The 23,772-nt window shown below is 37.5% G+C and overlaps 1 protein-coding gene across 3 annotated transcripts in view; it reads right to left on the reverse strand.

The window, feature by feature from the left end:
- Positions 1–2,259: 2,259 nt before the first annotated feature.
- Positions 2,260–23,772, reverse strand: part of LOC136864770 (dual oxidase maturation factor 1) — a 563,446-nt gene continuing 541,933 nt past the window's right edge. For 2 of the 3 annotated variants that reach the window (XM_067142138.2, XM_067142137.2), the window contains exons 6-9: positions 23,306–23,517; positions 15,284–15,503; positions 10,069–10,344; positions 2,260–3,286 (exon numbers count right to left, since the gene is read on the reverse strand). In XM_067142138.2, coding sequence (XP_066998239.1) covers positions 3,241–3,286; positions 10,069–10,344; positions 15,284–15,503; positions 23,306–23,517 — 754 coding nt within the window. In that variant the 3' untranslated portion in view covers positions 2,260–3,240. Of the gene's footprint in view, positions 3,287–7,259; positions 7,335–10,068; positions 10,345–15,283; positions 15,504–23,305; positions 23,518–23,772 lie in introns of all 3 variants that reach the window. The other variant, XM_067142139.2, reaches the window with a different exon arrangement.

A 23,772-nucleotide genomic window follows, 5' to 3' on the forward strand; every position in this document is an offset into this window, starting at 1 on the left:
AGTTCAAAGCTACCATTGTCCAGGGTTTATTGTAGCAGCTTGCCAAGTAGTTAACCGATGTACAATTCCCAGTACTGCCACAAATTTGGGTCTGGTTTGAGTGTCTGAAATTGAGTGTACTCAGCATTAGAACACAACTGAGAAGAGATGAGAGTTTAAATTCTATCCTTGTCCAATTTGGAAGGGTTTTCATTCCCACTTCATCTCCTAGATGGTACCTAATACAGTGCAACATAAACGATGGGATATTATGAAACCGTTATGACAACCTTGAGAGGTTTGTAGTACTGGATGACACATAAAACACTGCTCACATCTTGCCATTTAGTGATCAATTAACAGTCGAATGGTCAAAGCATATTGCACAAATGGCTGTGTGGAGTCCAGGCATTGAGAATTTCAGTGTCATTTCAATATTGGGCAGCATGGTTGCTTTCCCATTGATACATTACCTCAAGTAATTCACAATGTCCCATAGAGACTACAAGAAAGTCTGCACAGAGAAGGCAGCTGTTATTATCAAGAGACCAAGCAAGTTGGCCATGCGGTTAGGGTCGCGCAGCTGCGATCTTGCATTCAGGAGACAGTTGGTTCGAACCCTACTGTCAGTAGCCCTGGAGATGATTTTCCATGGTTTCCCCATTTTCACACCAGGTAAATGCCGGGGCTGTACCTTAATCAAGGCCACAGCCACTTCCTTCCCACTCTTAGTCTTTTCTTATCCCATCGTCACCATAAGACCTATCCATGTCAGTGTGATGTAAAGCAAATTGTAAAGAAAAAAAGAAAGAAAAATATTATCATCAAAAATTAAATTGTCGATATGAAATTCAATAACAAACAATGGAGGGAAATTTGATTGATCCACCTTTTTACAATATACAATATGTTGTTAATATAACCACAACATTTCTTATTCAGTACCGGTTTCGGTGTCTATGGACACCATCATCAGCTGAAACAGGTTGTATGAACAAAGATATACCAGTATGTAGTACATATGATAGACCCTTAGTAATGAAGTAAAAATGCAATGCTTAAAAGAATATAAACAAGTTATGTGCTTGTTGGTTGAAGTATAAAATGAAAGTGAACATATTGACAAATGTTTAAAGACTATCACTTTGGAATGGTTAAAAAGTCTCAAGCGTAGCACTGCTAAACACTAGGTGAAAATAAAACATGGACATCTAGAAACTGACACAGGATGAAGTCCTTCCACAGAGTATTGATAATAAAGTAGGTTTGCTGGTGGCTTGTAACATCAACTCATACAAGGAGGCCATCATTTGTGAGGTACTCAAAGAAGTGGATCATATTGCAGGCAAAGAGAAAGTGGATATATGGCCAGAAAGTTCTCGATCCAATTCGGAACCGCCTCTTCCTTAATAGGAAATAGCTTCTTTGGAACAGATGAGGCAGATTGTCTGTTCATAACTTCCTGATCTTGTTTCTTGGGTGTAGGTGTGACTGATGTAAGTTTCTCTACTAATTCAAAAGCTTTACTGCCACCAGCTGGAGCCACAGAAAAAAATCTGCTCCCTGCATGAAGTAAATAAATACTTATAAAGTATATATATTCTTCCATTAACCTCCATTTGAAAATTTCTCATTCTTTTGAGTTACCCTGTTTATACTTTACAGCTGCTTCCTTCTCAATGTCATTACCTGCAATTTAATTACAAATATACTGTACATAGTAGTACAGCCACAAGGACCAAACATATTTTCATGTAGTATATGGGGCTATTGACGATGACGTGTCAAGCTCCTGAATTTAAAAAATTACAAAACCATGGGGCTACAGCCCTGATATGGGCCTTTGTCTACCAAGCGACCGCTGCTCAGCCAACTGGCCTGGCGATTATGAAGCTGTGCATGGTGCATGCGATGCATCCTCTCAGCTGTTATTCTTGGCTTTCCAGACCAGGGCCACTATCTCAACATCAGATAGCACCTCAGTTATAATCACGTAGACTGAGTGGACCTCAAACTAGCCCTCAGATCCAGGGAAAAATCTCTGACCCAGCCAGAAATTTAATACGGGACATTCATACGGAAGGCAGGCATGCTACCCCTAGACTGCGAGGCCAGCTCCTTGTGTAAAACGACAACTAAATTTTGAAGACATGCTCAACAAAATGTTCTTGACCCTCAAATACAAAACTACTTATAAAATTTAAGTAAAATAATTCAGTAGAACAAGATTGTAGTAAGAGACTTCTGAATACAATGATAGTGCTGTAAACCTCCTAAGCACAGTGGATCATTTAGTCTGTGAGATATTTTTAAACACTACTTCCCCACTTGAAGTGGGCACCATTTGCACTGTAGTTCCTGAGAATTTGTGTGCAGTTGAGGTGCAGCATGGTTTGTTTGTCAAATCAGAGCAAATATGGACCTTGGACATGTGCTTTAGTATTTTGTTGAGTAGCAAAACAGGAAAATATTGCCATATGTGTAAGTAATCTCCATAATATTATTCATTCCTTTCCTTGGAAATTTTGTGAAGTGAATCCCAGCTCTACCAATGATAACATTATCGACACTATGCTTAAATGAAATTTCTGCAGGTCTGTGGCCTCTGTGATGAGAGCGGCTCTGTAATTCTCTTTCATGACATACGATCCTATATATTTATTTTGGCACAGCATACAAGAAACTAGGTTAGTTACCTTTCAAGCTGGCCATGTATGAAAGTGGATGTTGCAAATACTGTAATGCTAGTTTATGCATTCTCTAATATTTCTACCCAAATGTTCTTCTAATAACTCATTTCATCATCGAGATAAATATGAAGTAATGTTCATTTTTCAAGGCACTCAAGATCACATCAAAATTTGGTTGCATAATTTGTTTAAAGTATATCAATTCTGCTGCAGTTCTTTGCATCTGAGTAAATATGGTGTAAATAACAATATAACAATAGTGAGTTGTAAGGAAGGAGGTTATCCAGATATGAATAGTTACAGTAAGTCCTCCTTTTCTTATAACTTTTATCACAAATTGGTCTTTGTTTAAAATCACAATAATCACAATTTTTATAAAATGATTAATTCTCTAGCAATTCTATTTGTTCCTCTTGGAAGAACTGTAAAGTAATTTACAATGACATGACTTTTTTAATATATATTTACATATAGTAGATTATTTATCATCATTTGATTTGGCATTTTTCACTATTTGTCCTTTCAACTTGAGTTTTTGTCTCATGCAGAACAATTAATTTTCGGTCGGAGCTCACCACATAACAACATCCCGTTGGCTCTCAGAAATCATGTTCTTCCTGAAACAGTAAATAGGTGCTACTTTAAAACAAAGATACTTCATCAAATCAGAGAAAAAGAACAAGTTTACAGGATCAAATAGTTTCAAACTTGAATTTAGCAGACTTGTTGGGGTAGAATTATACACATGTTCATAAAAATCAGAACACCAATAGGAAGTTCATATTCACAGGACATGTTCGTTAGTATGTTTTTCAGAACCTATCAGCATTTCAGTCACCTAGGTTCAGCATGTGTCCTGTTGCGTAGTAGGCACTGGGTCCTCCCTGGGCACTGATAACTTGTTCCATGAGTGATAGCATTGACACGTAAAAGGCACAAATGACATCCTGGGGTATAGCCATCCATGCTGCATTCACCTGGTTCCACAGTTCATATTTAGTGGTTGGCATTGGGTCACAGCGCCACACCTGTCATTTCACCATATCCCACACATTTTTGATTGGCGACAAGTCCAGTGATCGGGCAGGCCAGGGCAACAGTCTGACATCCTATGACAGTAAGAAGGCATGTGTTCGTGCAGCAACATGTGGTTGTTCATTGTCCTGCTGAAATATGGCGTCTGGGGTGCCGTGCAGGAAGGCTATGGCTAGGGGTCACAGGATGTCATTCATGTAGGTCAATCTGGTCGCAGTGCCCTGGACACGCACCAACTATGATTTGTGGTTGCACCCAATAGCACCCCACACTATAAGGCCTTGACTTGGCGCTGTATGTTTTGTGTGAATGCAGTCAATGTGATGCCTCTCACCCTGTCTGCGGTGAACAAGAATGCGGCCATCATTTTCAAACAAACAGAACCTGGATTTGTACGAAAACACTATCTGCTGCCATTCCTGTCCCCAGGGACGTTGTTCCATACACCATTCCAATCTAGCATATTTATGCACATTAGTGAAAGGTAGGCGGAGAAGTGGATAACACGCCGGTAACCCAGACCATAATAAACAGCGACAGACTGTCACTCCTGATAGTGTACAATATATTTTGCTGTTCCATTGTTGCACTAGAGCTGAGGAGGACGCAGATCTGTTCTGCAATGCCATTTGGATGAGGTGTCGATCTTCTCAGGGAGTGATCTTGGTAGTGTAACCAGACCCATCTCATCATGTTCTATGGCCTTCTGTGTACCATTCTGTACACACCAGTTGCACTGCCGACACACTTCGTCCCACATGAGCAGCAATTTCCTGGATGGATGCATCACATTCTCCCATGCTAATAATGAGCCCTCTTTCAAACTCACTCATATGAGGGTAAGGTTCTCGCATACATCTGCGAGGCATCCTGCATGTCTGCTCAAGTCACACTGATCCATTATCTTCGGTTTATAGCAAAAACTAGAGCCACAGGCACATTTTATCAGTCAGTAGTGGTGCAACATGATATCGACGTGGACCTTGAAGCTGAGGGTCAACATGGTTCAAATGCTAATCACTTCTTCAGAACATACTAATGCACATGTCCTGTGAATATGAACTTCTATCTCTAGTCTTTCAAGGTGTTCTGGTTTTTATGAACATGATTGTATTAATATGATATTGGTGAGGTTTGTAACAATTCTTATCAGTGACAACTTCATGACTACAGCTGAAAGATATGTAGGCTACCATGTTTTTGTTTTTGGTTAATATTTTTCTTTTGTGCTCATAATCTAGACTAGAGAAAGGTCCTAAGTATTTGTGCTATTTGTGCTAGTAAATTCAGGTCTATGAGAGACTGAACTTCACAAGTGACTATGTAAATTGAAGAAGTGGTATAGCAACTAAGAATTCCTGTATGTGAAATATGGTCTGTTAAATTACTATTAATTTCTTAACCTGTTGTATTCCATGAGCTTCCATTATAGGCTGTTAGTATTCAATGGGGTCACCATGCCCAAAACCATTTTAGAGCTACTGCTAGCAGTTGACCAGGCTGCACTTAATATGGAGTACAGATTCCTTTCACAGCCACTCCTAACCTGGGAACAGATTATGCTTAACAGGTTCCAGTGCCATTTCCTACATTGAGGGGACAACTACTCCACCTAAGGGGACTCATCCGCCCAAAGTCGTTGGTCACTTTAGGATGTCTGGTTTCTTACTGATGCCCAACATTCAGCATTGAGATGTTGGCTGTATGGCCTACCCCATTATTGTAGCAACAGAACCCAGCCAGACGTAGGAAGAGACAGAATAATTCAAAGTTAGAACAGGACTAAGACAAGGGAGTGTGCAATCAACTCTCCTATTCATTATAATCATGGATCAAATACTCAAAGGAAATAAAAAGAGGGCCGAGACAGGAACATTAAAAGCATGGTTATCCGCTGATGACATTGTGCTATTAGGTGAAAGTGAAGAGGAAATTCAAGAACAGGCAAACATATGGATGAAGTGATTGAAGAATGGAAAATTAAAATTAACATGGAGTTGAGCAAAACTGCAGTTCATACATGAAGACCAAGGAATGGAAGAGAAGGTATAACAGTTCAGGAGGAACCACTAGAGGAAAGGACATTTCAGTTCCTTGGGAGTGTGATATCAGAACCTGAAAGAATGAGTGTCCAATTATCTGGAGGGTTTTTCCAGAGGGTGAGGGGACTGCTATGGAGTAAGGAAGTCCCAATGTGATGCAAGGAAATCGTGTACAAGAACTACTTGCTACCAGTCTTGATGTATGGAGCTGAAACTTGGGTAATGACCAAAGCACATGAGATGAAATTCCTAATAAGTAGTATGGCCAAGGCAAGACAGGACCAAATATCAAATACAGTAATACGAGGAACTCTAGTGCGGAGTGAGTGAGAGAGAGAGAGACAGTAGAACAATTGAGACCGAGTTGGTAAGGGCACACGAAAACAATGGGAGGAATGACGATCTCCCAAGTCTATACTTGACCTGGAGGTTGGAAGTTAAAAACCTAGAGACAGACCCAGGAAACAAAGGAGGGAACAAATTGAACATGACCTAAGGAAACCATGGAAAACCAATCTCAGAAAGCCAACAGTGGGATTCGAACCCACTCACCTCACGAATGCAAAGCTTGGCTCCATAGCTGTAGCATGTTAACATGCACGGCCACTCTGCTCAGTGGAAGTAGAGGTAATATGATGGAATAGATGTGGGATATCCTCAAAATCTTTACAATATAGTGGAGAAAAGTTATAACAGGCTTAATCAAGGACTCATTCAGCATCTTCCTCTTTCACTTATACTGCTATGATGAATCAGTGTCTTAAGTGTCTGTTTCAAACTTCATCCCCACCACATGTAAATTTAGAATTCATAATCCTTGTGGTCTTTCACTCTAGATGAACTGATGGCTTTTAGAATAAATTATATGCTGGGCTGAGTGGTTCAGATCGTTAAGGCACTGGCCTTCTGACCTCAACTAGGCAGGTTCAAATCCTGGCACAGTCCGGTGGTATTTGAAGGTGCTCAAATACATCAGCCTCGTATCGGTAGATTTACTAGCACATAAAAATTCCTGCAGGACAAAATTCTGGCATCTTCATATCTCCAAAAACCATCAAAAGTAGTTAGTGGGATGTAAAAATATTATTATTATTATTATTATTATTATTATTATTATTATTATTATTATTATTATTATTATTATTGAGTTATTTAACAGATTAATATTATTACTAACATGAATAATACTAATGAAACAAAGCAAAATACACATACAGTACATATTAAAAGCAATTTAACCAAAACATGTACAATAAATGTCCCTCTCAGATATGTTATTTATTAGTTGTGTTTACTTCATGATATAGAATTTATTAATGTCAATACTGTATTGTGTGTACAGTACATAACATGCTCATGGTAATTCACAGTACATTTTAACACATTAGCTGAAAGGCTCTATTTATTACAGACTCCTTTACTTCAGAACATATCTTTGCAGATTAACAGACTATGATAATTGAATATCTCTCCTAAATAACTTCCAAAATTAAATATACTGAAAAGAAATTACCTTTTGACAAATATCTTGAAAGTGACAGTTGGATAGCATATGCTTTCCTACACAGCCGAGGCCCCTTTGTCCTTACTACAAAAGAAAGAGAGGAAGTGACTGGTATCTCTTGTAACAATTAACTCACAAATTAAGGGGGACATTCACACTATCACCGAGTCCTGCAACGTGATCAAAAGCTGGCTTATATGAAATGAGAAACAAAAAGAAAGCTTGAATGTGATCTAAGGTTAAGTTCTGATTAATTCTGTTTTTAAATTAATACATTACTGTGAAAAAATTAACCAGTATGGTCTATAGCACAGGTGTTAGTATTGGCGTTAATGTAATTGATTAATGCTTCTTGTTCAATTAAAAATATACCATTTCTACTGTATTTTTTTTATTTAATAACTTGGACTAATCAATCTGTCATTACATGACACATTTTTAAATTAATTGGCAAGTAGTGAATTTAAGCACTGTAAATGTGCTCGTTAAGTAGAAATAAAACACTAGTTTATTTGCATCAGTTATTTAGATCGTCAGTTGGTCCACCATGTGGTACTGCTAGAAATTGTGGGCAATGTCATGGTGTCAATTTAGTCTCTTCATGTCGTCGTGTAGTGTATCAACCAGCAGTTGCTCAGGTTGTCCAGTGGATCTCTCTCTGATGACTTCTAGCATGCATGCTATCTTCACAATCTGCTCACACCACAACTCTAAATCATCTTAGTTCACTTCGCGCATTTTCTCCCAGACCAACGCAATGTCAAAGCTTTATTTTATGTGTAAATTTGAAACATAATACAATCTATCAATGCCAGCTGAAAATCTCACCATCTTAGTCCCCACAACACTTAGGCAACATTCTGCCTCTATTGCACTCAGCCAACATTCAGAGGATAGTGCAGGAGATCTTAAATTTTGAACAGTTTTTCATCTGGCAATCATTGGTAATCTTACCCGGAGGCCCCGGTTTCGATTCCCGGCCTGGTCAGGGATTTTTACCTGGACCTCAAGGCTGGTTCGAGGTCCACTCAGCCTACATGATTAGAATTGAGGAGCTATCTGACGGTAAGATAGTGGCCCCGGTCTAGAAAGCCAAGAATAACGGCCGAGAGGATTCGTCGTGCTAACAACACGACACCTCGTAATCTGCAGGCCTACAGGCTGAGCAACGGTCGCTTGGTAGGCCAAGGCCCTTCAAGGGCTGTAGTGCCATGGGGTTTGGTTTGGTTTAATCATTGGTAATTGTTGTCTTCATTTGCCACTTCATCTAAGCGACATTGATTCTGGTGTTCACTCTTCGATGATAAGTTGGCCGCCGTCAGCTATTGTAGACCCAAGACATTCAAACTACATGACTTACAACAGGTACTTACCATCAGCTTGTAGCAATTTGTGAAGCATTTTGAATGCTTTTCTGACACCGTATAAACGTACATCCATAAGGTTTTCTCTCTTCCTTAAAATTTCTTTCTTTTCTATTACAGACTCCTTACAATGTCTCAAAAACTTTTTATTCAAGAATTAACTTCAACTTTTAGCTTTTCTCAAGGAGTTTCCCCTGGTCACTGTATTTTAAATTTTAAGTACATTGTCAACCTTAAGTTATTTGGAGTTTATATGGGACAACAATAGCAAAATGTCTAGTATTTTGAAGAAAAGAAGATCACCTTTTATGTTCACTCATGTACACATTTTACTATGAATTTGAATATCAACTTATTGAGTGTTTCTCAACTTAATATGAAGGAACATTTTTAACCTCATCATCACCATAAGTGTTTTTTATCTGTATGTGCCAATTTTCATGTCTTACTATATGTTTTTTGCTGAAGATGTTCCAAACCAGAGGAACAAAATATGTACTAATCATTTAGTCAATCAAATAGACTAAGCTAGAGTATGTATGTTCGTAATCACATAAACAAGAAGTATTGGAAGGTGGGATTCTTCCTTTAACCTTAACCTTAGATCAGCTTGTAGTTGTAATTGACTGTTCATTCTTGGGTTTGATGTTGGTGATAAAGTTTGTTTTCAGCTGCTAGTATGACATTGCCAGTATCTAGAAGGATCTGGGGTATTGGTCGGTGCAGGTCTGCCATACAAGAGTATACCATAAGATTGAACAGAAGTGGTGATAGGTTCAAGCTCTGATGAATTCCAATTGTAAAAATTATTGGATCTAATCTAAGAGTATAATGTGCTTAATCTTACATAATTATATCTTTCTCTTCCACATGCTAGTCATTTTTGTGTTATTTAATTTCTCACATCATTTTATGTCTGATTTCAGTTTCATATTAGTTACCAAAGTAACACACAATTTTATGTTTTGTTTCTACATACTGAGTACTTTCACATGGTTTAAATTTTAAAGCCATCAATCATTCAATAAGTTATCTTAATTTTAACTATGCTACACTGAAGATACTGTTACTGAACAAGCCATTACCTTTATTTTATACAAAGTCAGTAATTTTACTCATTATTTTCTTAGTATCTCATTACTACTTTGTTATATCCCTACAGGGGCTTCAAATTCTTCAGTCATCAGTCCAAAAACACCAAAAACAATTTCAGTGATATTCAAAGTCATACTGGAGCATTTCATGCAACGGATATTATCAGTTTCATCACAATTTTTGTATCTGTTTGTATCTGTTAGGTACTGCAGAACTTAAATGTAGACTGCAGCTCTTTTCAGTTATTTTAGAATAATATGCTGATTAAACTCCGCATACTGTTCTCCTTTATGATATAAACCTATTTAAGGATCAGAATTTTATCCTCTAAAGATTACCCTAAGTGAAATGTACTGTACCTTGGAATATTGGTCGGATCTGTGTGGACAGTTGGTGGTTCTTCGCGATGTAGAAATGATAGTCCTAAACTTGAATCACCACTACTGCTGCTTCCTGAATCTTGGGATGAACTTCGCATAAAGTTAGCATTTGCAGTAGCCCTGCTACCACTCGGTTCGAACATGAACATATTGCGCTGGAATGGGTAGCGCCATGGTGATTTTGGAGGATCCATTTCAAATCCATCGTTGTCCATTCCTTGACGTCCCTCTAGGCGTTCCCGTTTCGACAAACGTCTAGAAATATAAGTAAATTTGCATATTAATTAATTCATTAAGTTTATAGTACAGAACAAAACAGTTGATATGGTTTGCTGTTTCGATGATCAGCTTGTGTAAGACGCTGAGGAGTCTTACGAGAAAATTTTAAAGAATATGAAATCATTTAATCCTTCAGTAATTTTTATGAACGACCTATATAAGCAGTAACGTTTCAAGAAGAAGTTATTTTTCAGTAGTACACAGTATCTGCTAATTAATTTGTTTTGTTTTCTTGTTTGCTAGTGTTTTAACATTGTATTACACTTATAGGTTTATGGGGATGCTGGGATAGGTGAAGAAGTGGTCATGGTCTTATGGTACAGCTTGATGTGAAAGTGGAAAACTATAGAAAACTGCCCTCAGGCCTGCAAACAATGGGATTTGTACCCACCAACATCAGAAAACAAAGCTTATTTCTACATAAACTGTATCACATACAGTAGTCAACTCACTTGGTAATTAATATGTGTATTTTTAACAGCACAGTATCCTTACAACATTAAATTAACAGTTGCTGTTCTTTAGGGAACAGGAATATTACAGTTGCATAAATGCAACGCGTTGTTCTCAGAAAAGTGATCCAATATAGGTGTGAGTACCAGATAATCTACGGCTAGTATTTGGATAGGCACATTGGAACTTTAAATAATTTGCGATGACCGAGTGTTGAGAAAGTTGGAGAAGCAATATGTTCAGGGTTAACCACCAAAATTTACCATATCTCAGGACTGAATGTCTCAATATGTGCACTGGAACACACAGCCATAGAGCTAGTAAACCATAAACCAAACCTGATGGCGCAACATCCCCGAAGTGCCAAGGGACAGCTACTCAACTCAAAGGACAGAGAAAACCAGACTACCTGGAGAAAAACCTGTCTCGCCTCCACTTTGTCCAGCATAAATCTCACATGGAGTGACTGGGATTCGAACCACGGAACCCAGCAGTGAGAGGCCGGCGCACTGCCACCTGAACCACTGAGGCTATGTTAAGAGAGTGTTTTCCTAATAAATGGACATCGGATTTATATGCTGAATAAATCACCAATATAATAAGCATGTGACTGTGCTGTAAAAAGTAGTGAAATATGCATTCAAGTATGCACTTATTTTCATGCTATTGAACACTTCTGTGAAATGCAAATGTAACATTCCTTTACTAGACTCGTGCAATTCACCCAAACCAATACATAAAATCACGATCATGAATTTACAACTGAATGAAAAAACAAAAAAATCACACTACTTACAGCTGCGGCTGTTCCACTAGTACAAACAATCCACGCATAGTTTGCGAGACGTATCAATCTATCAGTGTTTTCTGTTAAAACAATATGCACAAGTCTCCTAGGTAAGACAGTGTTTTAATACACATGATAAATCAATTAGTAAGGTTGTAAGAAAACCGTGTAATAAAACCCTGGCAAACATGAAGAATCACACTGTAACATACATTCTTGTTTCATTTTACACTGCACACCCTACTTTTTCTGTCCAAAATTTGCTTTGCAGTACACTACAACAGTCTTCTCCAAGTTTTCTGGTATAAATCTGTGCTGTTTGCCTGTTAAAACTAGTTTCAATGTGAAGAATGATCTCTCTACATCTACAGATGTGACAGGACAGTACTTGAATTCAGGAACGAATATAGGTGATAAACATTCTGTTAAATCCACATTATCAGTACCAGCCAAATATTTGTTTATAATCAGTATAATCACCATGTTGTCGTACCCCAGATTTTGTTTAAGGACAACACGATACTTTATTTGCAGACATAATCCGAGGTTTTCTGGGATACCTTCCAGTTCGCACTTCACGTTCTTGACAATGTCCAGCGAATCACAAAGTTGCAACCCACGGTTTCTAGCTTCTTGATTGATTCTAGCTGGTATGATTTGATAAGTGCCAGTTCCTTTTAAACAATTTCATTGCTGAAAGAGTTTAATTACTTTACATTTTCTTGAAGACTGCTTGTAAAACGTTAAAATATGCATAATAAAAGTTGAAAACATACGCAATAAATTTGAAATGTATGCACTAATCTCAAATATGTGCAAATATGCATATATATATATATATATATATATATATATATGCAATATTAAACCTAATAATTTGTCGAATTTCACCTTCGAACACACTTCCTTATCGGTGTTGGAGGTTTACTTATTGGCAAACAAAATATGCATTTGCATACAAGTCCGATTACAAGTCCGATGTCTGCTAGTAACATACGAGGTAGGCAGTAGCGGCAATGGGGGGGGGGGTTCCACCCCCTATGTTGTGAAGAAAACATTACATTTTTATTTCATTTTAGCCGACTGAAACTATGAATTATTTTAAAAAGTGATTTGTACAAGCCAGTGGCATATGCTGGGATTAAGACATGGGCTACCACTAGACTTAGGTTACCTCTTTTCAATGGTTGATTTAGTGAATGTCAAGCCTTCAGCATTTTTAGCTGCAGCCAGTAGCCAACAGTGAAGCCTGCTGTGTTGTCAAGGCTGGTTTACAGGCTACTGCCCCGGCCTCAGCTACTGCCAATGCTCAACCCCTGATCAGTGGAGGTGGGAGCCTAAGGTTTAGCAAATGAAAGTCCAGCTTTGTGGCTAAATGAATAGAATGTTTGTCTTTGGTCTGACAGCCCTGGTTCAGTTTCAAGAATCAACCCCTTGGCTTGGGGACTGGGTGTTTATGACGTCTTCGCCATTCATTGTATTCCCATTAGGTCGACACCAAGTCTATGTAGATGCCATGCCCTATTATTATTATTATTATTTTACAGTGGTCGTACCCATCGTTCACTGGTTAATTAGCTTCCTCGGGAGATCAGTGGTGGTGTCCGACCCATGAGCACAGGTTCAATTCCAACCAACAAAAGAAAACATTAAACCTGAAAGATGTCATTTCATTTTAGCAGATCTACCAATAAAAATAAAACTATACTGCTCCTCTAACAGCAACCCTGCAGTGTATTCCTACAAGGATGTAGAAGTAAATGGGACTGAGGAATACTCGCACTTTCTTATCTATATCATTAACTCAGAAGTATGAGGGGAGGAAGTATATACGATGAGTAACGCATGGTTGATAATTAGTAGTGGCGATCTGACGGACCGCACACCTATCCTCCGCTGGTCCCCGCTCCTATCCGATATCCAGCACCAAGCCGCGTGGCGTGGCGTGTCAAGGGGAGAGGGGCGAGAGTCTGGGCGCAATATCAGCCTCCAATGCCTTGCTCTCAGAAATATGTGCAACATTTTTTCTCAGTGCTTTCAAGTTTTGTAAATGGGACAATGTTCCATATTCTTACATTATAATGTGCTTTAGACTTCCATCATTCTCAATTGAGATTTGGGCTTCACTGATAGCCTTGGTAGCCCTCAGTATATGCCACTGGTACAAGCCCTCTTGTCGTATGAACTAATTCTTCCCTTGAAATATTAACAAAATTATCAGCGGAAATACGTACAAAGTATAGTCATCGGGGCTAACAGATTTGTATAGCTCCACAGCATGTAGTACAGCCTTTTCGTGTTCTGTGCAGAAGGGTAGCAGGGGTAAATTTTTTTTACCAAGGTCATGGACACTGAGGTATGACTCACCCGCTTGCCACACGCATTCGTCAGTTTAGCTGTCTCTTTAGTGTCTGGTAATATCTTAGTGTGTAGTCAAATATGAAATGGTTTTTAATTGTCTAATCACACCGTACTTTTATTTAATTGCAATACATGTATAATTTGTTCCTTTTGCTCCTCTGGTGAAAGTTTTATTGTATGGTATTGAATCTCAAAAACCTATTATTACCAAAGTTAAATTGGTAAACTGCCAACCTTTACCTCTCAGTCAAAATTTGCTAAGAGAGCATTAAAAAAAAAAACTTACCATTTTGTAGCCCCCGGCCGCTATATCCCACAAACGCGAGTACATTTAGTACATGGTTTTTCCCCCCCACTTCTAATTCCCAATTTCCGCTACTGGAAGTAGGATTTTAAAAGGTTGGTAACTTGGCACCTTCCTACTTATCCTGAATGCTTTAAAGCACTCATGCAAGACTAACTTCAAATTAATCCCCTTGCGTGTCTGTACACTTTTTCCAGTGTTTGCAAATCACCTCTATGTACTGCTGGAAGTAATCCTTTGCAATGTTCTGCAAAGCCACCAGCGACGTTCCTTCCACCTCATTAACTGATGTAAAACTACACATCATGTTGTTTACTGCTTGGTCCTTAGGAATTAATTCTGAATGAATGATTCTGTGGATTCATAACCCTCATTAAAATGGCACTGCCTTTCTAACACTTTTGATCACACCATTTAATAATCAGCGTATACTGCCATAAACATTGTGAAAGTCTCTAAAGGTCCTTTCAAGAAATGCTAACAAAATTGAATATTTGCTTATGCTCTTTGAAATTCATATTTTTTTTACTTCACAGCACAATCACAACTCAATAGAAGATTGTGTTTATATGCACCTCTCTTTCACTGTTCCCCCATGAAACTATCCTGATAATAGAGAGGGACTTCTTTTAATTACATGCTCATAATTTGCTAGGCACACACAGACCCCGAGCTTTTGGATTCAATGGCAAGTATAATTTCCCTTTACTTACCCAGTTGATTTAAATATTTTGTTTAGGAATGTTGCACTCCTAAACCCTATTTCTGTACTTTAAAAAAAAGTTTACAAGTTCCAATGTTATTTATTTTGAAATACAAATTAATTTTTACTTCTCTTTTTCTGTTTACAGCTGAAGCAATACAAAACATCACTTGTGGAAGTAATTCTAGAAAATATAATCAAATATTCATTAAACCAGGATCTCCATAATGAGTCCAAGAGAAAAAGTCCCTAGATAACTAAAATAATAAATCCACAAATGAATAAGCACTTGTGTAATTAATCTAACCTGAGAATCCTAGTTCCAAGGCCTGCACCAGGTGGTTCTTCAAGTCGATTGTTTGCTGCATTAACGTTGTCTCTTCTTTTTCTTGTATCATGACTTTCCTCAATAATAATATGCCGATCATATGGTGTATCGTAGTCCACCTCAAGGATGGTGGAGAAACGATGTGGGTAGAGGAGATCTACCACACTGATTACTAGTCCAGCAAACATGCACACTACACCTGTGAAAAGTGAAAAAATTACAGCATGAACTTACATGAAGAGAGAACTAGAACTATTCATGAGTTATCCACTTCATTACATATACAGGGTCTTTATTTATGCTTGGCAGGGACTTTATCGCTCGAGCTAGGCCGCCGATGACAAGCCGCTGCCGGCCGCTGGCGCGCGTGGTTTCCGGCACTTCTGCAGTTGTTGAGCGCTGAGCTCCGAGATAGTAGGGTGTTCAATGAAGCTACTGCGTACTGTATGTCTTATTGTATAGAGTTTTATTGCGACTGTGTATAGTGCTGTAATGTATGTGAAATATTCATTATGTGAACGTGTATATCTGCACAATACTTACATTAAGTGCAGAAAATCATGCGCTAGGACAAGACAAAAGTTTCGAGCGGAATTTCCAGGGAGACCCATTCCTATCAATCGGACAATCAAACAACTCTCCAAGACATTCAAACCTACAGGTTCAGTAAACAATAAAAATAGACGTAAAGGTTGTTATCTCCTTACTGAAGTGTGTTTGGTATGAGGATCATAAGTAAAAATCTGTGGCCCCTTCGTAGCCCAGATTTAATGGCATGTGATTTTTATTTGGGGGGAATGTTAAAAAAAAGTAGTTTATGGGAACAACCCTCACACACTAGATGACCTTAAAGACAATATAAGAGTTGCAATTGCATCCATCAGTGATGAAGAACTTGGTAGAGTAACCGAAAACTTCATTAGGATATGCCGATTATTTTGGCAGCGCATGGGGAACATTTTCGGTATAAACTGTAAAAATGGTAAAATGCATGATAAATGCATGATAATGATTTTTGAGCATAAACTGTAAACATGGTGAGTAAAATGCATGATAATGATTTTGAGCACCGTATTCTGCCGTGGTACACATTTGAACATTTTTGAGAAATGCTGTAAGGAAATCAAAGAGAACTTTCTGCGTCTCTGATATATCATTTAGATGAGATGAGATCTAAATGATATATCCGAGATGCCGAAAGTTCAAATTCCAAACAAGAGTTTAATTTTACGTATCATACGCAACAAGTTTTCTCAATATTCGTTTCGTAGTTCACGCCCACCAGATTCCCTCCACACGCCCTACTTCTGCCTACCCCTATCGCCCCTCCCTTGTCCCGTCCAGATATGCATACCTGACTCAAGCTGTTCATTGTTTACTGAACGTCATTTGCATTGTGATAAGTCTACGACCGTATGGGGCGAGTCTTGCATACAATTATATTATTGAGTAGGGTCTTAAAACTTTCTGCTTCGAATCGTTATTTGTGTTATTTATCTTTCACAGGTTCCACATTTGAACTGAGAAACATAGTTCCTGTTTACATCTTAAGGAGTCAAATATATGTTTCCACCTCATAGGCCTTAGATATTGAAGAATTCCGTCATTCCTAAATTTTATTCAGCAATATTAACGATTATTTTAAGATGACAACGCAGTTTATGAACCGTAGTTGAATCAAGATCTAAAAATGTTTTAAAACACAAAATATTTTATTATTGTAAATCGCTCACCAAACTTATTGAGGTTACTACTGTATGTCCACAGGGACATGAATCAACTTGAGAACTGTTATTCAGCATTCAGTATATGTTGGACTCGCAAGTCTTTAACTTGTTCAATAAGGTTTTATTATGTATCATTCTTTTAATGTAGATTTCATAGGGTTTTATATCATGCACAATTCAATAACTACCATGAGTTTTATATAATCTGTCTATTTTCTGAAGTATTTGTACAGCTGAAGATGACGCAAAAATGCGTCTAAACTAGTACTGTATACATAATTAGAATGTTGTAATTATATCTATAAAACATTATCATTGTATTGAATAGGTGGACGTTAAAAGTTTATTCATTGTAGCTGAAACTAATCGAACCCCTTTTGATTTTAATGTATAACAAAATATTTTTTCTAGTATAATCCAATTTGAAACATTCATTTCTGTCTTTGTTGGTCTTTATTAAAGTATTTGTAAGAAGAATATTGTTGAGTGCAACTTGAAATAATATATGCAGCAGTTTTAGCTTATATGCACAAGATCAGTGCAATAGTGTGTTTTTTTTCAGCTTATCTTCAAGTATCCTACTTTTTTTTTTTGGAGTGTCCTATATTCTGAAGTCACCTGTTCTACTTTCTGCCATCCAGTCACTTTATGTCTACAGTCTGAAATTTATTATAAAGAGCATGGATTGTTGTATGACATGCACATGTTACACCTGGGAATCTTTTCTGAAATCGTATTTCGACTTGGCGGGCTGACCGAGTTAACATATAATGTGATTTATAACTGTCAGGCTCTTCATTCAGCCAAAACTAACTAGAGTAAATAAGATTTTAAAGGGCTGGTTAGTTTTCCTTTAATTTTCCATTATGTAATTTACATTTATGACTTTCTTGGAACTATATTCACAGATTTTATTATTATTATTATTATTATTATTATTATTATTATTATTATTATTATTATTATTATTATTATCTTTTTATAAAGGAATAGAGTAATGAGCTTCTTTAAATTTTCGGTATGTAATTTGCGTTTATGTGAACAGCTTTCGTGGAACTATATTCATAATTTTTATTATTATTAGTATTATACATTATACTTTGTTACTTTACCTCCAAATAGTGTATATGACTTAATTTAGGATTTAGGTAATTATTTCAAAAGATCTGGGGCCACTACATGTATGGAGCCTGTTCTTTACCCCTGGCCTTCCATTCTGCAGTTGTGATATCATACATGCACATTATGTCATCCACATATCTGCTCCAGTCCATTATTCCTTTGGCGTGTTGGTCATTGAAGAGTTTGTTATCATTGCTATTTAAGAATATTATTCCTGATAATGGTGAACTCATGGCTAATCCTTCTTTTTGTGAATATATTTTGTTGTTAAACATGAGCGTGTTTTGGTTTAAGATTGTTTTTAAAAGATTCCGTTTCTCATGTTGAATTGCTTTCATTTAGATGTTTTTCTATAATTTTAACAGACTCCTGAATTGGTATGTTGGTGTACATGTTGGTTAAAGGTTGAACCTTTGAAAATGTGGCAGGAGATGAAGGGGGAGGGGGGGGGGAAGTAGGGACAGCAACGTCTTTTTTTTTTTTTTTTTTTTTTTTTAACTTACAGCTAATAAACATTTCTAGAAACATGTTATAATTAATGACTAGAAAATGTCTGTTCTTTATGTTCCCGTAACATGGAACGTAGAAACGTAAACTGTCTTTTTATAGCACCGTGTTTAAACTGGAAATTCCCAGTTGTGGCTTGTGTGTTGAGGCTAATGATATTTGTGGTGGAATTTAATGTTACTCCGAGAATTAATATGTTAGAGAATGTTTTAAGATTCAGATGGTTCAGAAACGTGGACTATTAGTGCACGTGAAAAGAAACGTTTGCAAGCATTTGAGATGTGGTGCTGGAGGAGGATGGAAAAGATCTCATAGACAGAAAAACTCACCAATGAAGAAGTTCTTCGATGAATAAGTGAAAAAAGAACCTTTTTAGCAACAATAAGAAAAAGAAGAGACCAGTTAATTGGCCATCTCTATAGGCACAATGGATTCATAGTTAATGTCATAGAAGGAAAGATTCAAGGTAAAAAAGGAAGAGGAAGACCTAGACTGCAATATGCAAGACAGATCAGAGATGACGTAGGAACAGGCTCATATGTGGAAATGAAGAGATTAGCGGATTACAGAGAAGAGTGGAGAAGACGAATTGCTGCCAACCAATCTTAGGATTGAGAATTAAGAGAAGGAATATGTCTACTTTTATAAATGTCTACCTAAACCAAATGAGTGTAGCTGACTTATTATGTTTAGTCAATCTAAATGAAACATGTACTACTAGTAAATTAAATCTAGCAAAAGCAAAATAAAAAGTATCGATTAGGTGGAACAATATCCCTGCTTGATTTATTGATTAATTTATCAATATGGACCATGAAGTGGGTGGTTTGCAATTCTTGTTTTTATGTAGCTTTGTTATGCTGATCATGCATCACCTCATAATGTGCAGGCCTTTGGGCTAAGCAGTAGTCACTTAGTAGGCCAAATTGTACTTGGACAATTGTAGGTATGGAATAGGGATTTGGTAATGATGATTGTTACAAACTTCCAGATTCTGAAGGTGACTGGGATTAAGTACAGAGAAAGAACCAATATTTGTAGTCTGTACAAAACGTCAAAACAGCAGTGTTAAAAATTGAGGGACATAAAAGATACTTTTATCCAGAAAAGAGACTGAATAACATTTTTTAAAATAAAGAACCATTAGAAACTGCGATTGAGAAGAAATTTGTATAAAAATGAACAGTTTGAAGAGCAGAAGTCAAATTTAATATTTTCAGAGGATATTGTTATTTTATCTGTACTTCTTTTTTTCTTGTTTTGTTATTTTTGATGAAATTTCTTGTTTCTCTGCAACTTCGAGAATATTTCATTTTCATGCAATTGTTTGTTCTATTCTCTTCTCGCTGTTATTTAATTTATGTTTCATTTCATTGTTATGCTACTGTCAGTAGATATTTCCAAATAATAATAATAATAATTTTTTTATGAGAGATTGTGAAAAATCTTCAGAAGACCCTTGTGAAGGGCCCACACTCCACAAGTGTGTGGGATTCTTACCCACTAAAAACCACACACCCTTTTCCCACGATGTGTATCATCACCCCGGAACCACTCTCGCATTACTTCAGGGTGATGCATTGCTTATTTAGACATTCAGACTACTTCTTTCTTCATTTCTCCTTTATGGGCATGATGAAGGACATCCTCCACATACACTGCCACCCGATCCCAGGATTCCTGATTTCGTAGCATCACAGAAATAATTTTACCTGGTGTCAGTTCTCCCAATTCAGTTTCCACACATCTCTATCGTCCAGTGGCCGCACACAAAGAAGGTGTGAAGTAAATCATCGATGTCGTCACAGTATATGCATGCTGCATCATTCGCTCCGCCCACTCTATGCAGGAATTTCCAAAAATATCCAAGTTCTGTTAGAAGTTGACTTCACTATGAACCCTTTCCACCAAGATATCCAAGTGTGGAATCAGTCTTTTGGTCCATTTACCCCAAGGGTCACTTTCCCATCCGAGTTCCCATCGCCTCATCCGTTAACTGAAGACTTGCTTCTTTGCACATTTCTTTCCCAGTTCTCCTTGGGTACGCCAGATTTCTTGTCGCTCCAATGCAAGTAGATCTATTGGGGCTATTGCTGCCACCGTGAGGATTGCACGTTCAGAAACCATGTGGTATGCACATGCAATACGCAAAGCTGCTCTCCGTTGTACAGCAGCTATCCTTCTCCGATACCAAGCAAATCTCAAGAATTCAACCCAGATTTCAGGGGACATACAGGAGCACTGACTGAACCGCCAACATGAGAAGGCGTCATGTACTGGATTTTGGACCTTTCATATTCCCCATCAGTCTACTAACTGCAGTCATGTATTTTACTGCCTTATCTTTCGCTCTCTGAATGATTCCAGAATGTGAGCCTGGAGTCAAATGTCACTCCTAGATATTTGTGCTCATAGATGTTTTAATCACTAACACTCCAACAGTCATTGGCACAAGAGTCTTGATCCTTTTCCTCATTTTCCATTCTTTTATGTGCTGCATCACCTGGTTCAGTTTGATTTGAGCCATCTCAACATTACGGGCCACTACCAAGGTGGCCACATCATCAGCGTATTCCACAAGCTTCGTATCCTCTGGCATCTCCAAAAGTAACAAACCATCATACATGATGATGATAATAATAATCATAATCATAATAATAATAATAATGGATCGCAAATGAGGAGACACTAAATCCAAGTCACTGAGAGCAGAACAATTTGACAAAACTTGATGGAAAGTGTTGATAGTCCATCTTGAGACACCCAAGACATAGCCAGTTTTTGAAGAAAGTGTAGCATGTAAGAATGGTGGCAGGAGGCCAAGACAGGAACATGACAAAACAGATTAAAGTAGATGCAGAATGCAATAGTTACGTAGAGATGAAGAGGTCAGTACAGGATAGAGTGGCGCGGAGAACTGCATTAAATCAGTCTAGAGATTGATGATCAGAATAAGAATTTCTTACCCCAGTGGACTCCAAAGCACAGTTTCACAGAATAGTTCAACCCTTGTGTGTGTTTCTATCCTTCTTTCTAGTTTCCTAGTTGAAATTCTTCATGTGCATCATCAACAATGCAGGAGAATGGTTACATTGAATATAATTTTAAAATGTCCATATGCCCAAAGCATTCAAATCGCTGGTTAATAAAGTCTTTCTTTAACTTAGTAATTATTTTGCAACCGTTAAGAGCGGCTAAATTTTACACCAAAAAAAGTGTTAGTTTGTTATTATAAGCTACAGTATGCAATGTTTATTACTCTGCACTGTTCTAGAGGGATGTGATAGCAAGTGACACTGTCTCTGGCTTCTTACTTAGATGACTACTGTTTGAATTCCATGCCAGTGCACATGACATTTTTAAAATGAAGAATCACATCCCGTACCTACTCTGAGCTAGTGGTTGTCAACCTTCTGAATACAATTACTATTTTTAGCTGACAATGAAATGGCAACCTTCGTATACTCCATGTTGGCAGCATTCCATGCTACAGTGTGGGAATATCCATATCAATTTAGTCTTCGTGTTGTTTATTGTTGAGTCTGTCCATATCTTGAAGATTAACATGTGGACATGTCCATGGTGGACATCTAAATTTGTGTGAATTATTTATTATTTTTATGCTGAGTAATACATTTTCCATATCATAGTCAATCTAACACAAATACCAGTGATGCTAAATGCAAGATGAACTTTGAAATTTTTGTCAACAAACACAAAATAATTCATGCACGAGAGGATTAAATGAATAAGTGTCTATTTAAAGCTGGAATTTACAGAATGTAGAAACTAGCTGTAGCGCAAGTTATTTGCTGAAAAATCTTTACAACTACACTTCAGCAGTGTAGAAGTTCCAGCAAAGAGGAAAGGTCATAATACAGTACCCTGAACTGTTATCAGCAGCTTTACAAGTTCTCATACCCTTGAAGATTTTGTACCTCTGTGAGCTTGAGATTTCTACGATGATCATACAAATAAAATTCAATTTGGGAATGATCCAACTATGTGTGTCATTAAAACTAAACCAAATACCAGTATTTCAAAGCAAGTTCAAAAAAACAGTACTCCAATCACTATAACCTTAATGACTAAAACCTTACCATTTTTAATTTTACAGTTTTATTTCTTCATGTTAATTATGTTATTGAAAGACAAGCTTTACATGATACATATAATATTTTAAAACCGAAGCAGGGAACGATATGTGCAGTGGTTCTATTGGTGGCTTTCCATGCAGATGTCCGAGATTCAAATCTTGGTCAAACACAGGTTGGAATTCATTTGAAAGGTCATGTGGCATCAGCAAGGGCATGTGAGCCAAAGCGACTCGAGTGACCCCAGAAATTCCTGGCATAAACTGATCCAAGTTGATTCTGATATTTTATAAAGCATTCCATAAAAATAATGATTGTGTCTTTAAATCCATGGCAACTTCCTTGGTACATCTCTCGGAGGGTTAAAAACCCACTGACAGAGAACCACAGCAGTAAGGAAACTTCACACATATACGCATTCACTAAACATTATTCAAATATTAATGGTAGAAATGTTCCGTCTTTCACAAGAATTAGAGTAGTCCACTGCTTATATGAAATTTCTCTACAAATGTTGGTTTTTAAATTACGAAAAGCATTTAAGTACATACCTGCTGCAAGAACAACCCAGTAACACCAGCCCAGCGAAAATAAGAGTGTTCCTCCCTCAAAGCGAATAATGAGAGGGTGCGTTGGCAGCAGCCAGTAGTAGACCAAGTTGGTGCAGATAAGTAGTGTACCAGTGAGCACCATGGCATAGGCACCATAGCGAGGTACCACGACTAGAAGGAGGTTCATTAGCAGCCATGCTGCAAATGTAGCCCTGTAACAAGCAGAAATAATACAGTTCATTAATCATGATCATTTGGCCAATTTTGAGAATTGGTGGCAAAATTGTGCAGAATGTTCATGAACACTTCATGACAACACTCTTGTACAGAAGAATCAAACTTTGCATACCTTTTGTCCCATGGCATGGTATTTCATAACAAAATATTTCCCGTCTCTTAAATATACAGTAGTTCGGTACTCTGTTTGCCAATAAACCTGTGTCACCAAAAAAAATGACATGCAGTTT

Source organism: Anabrus simplex, chromosome 2, assembly GCF_040414725.1.
Source record: "Anabrus simplex isolate iqAnaSimp1 chromosome 2, ASM4041472v1, whole genome shotgun sequence".
Taxonomy (NCBI): Eukaryota; Metazoa; Arthropoda; class Insecta; order Orthoptera; family Tettigoniidae; genus Anabrus; species Anabrus simplex.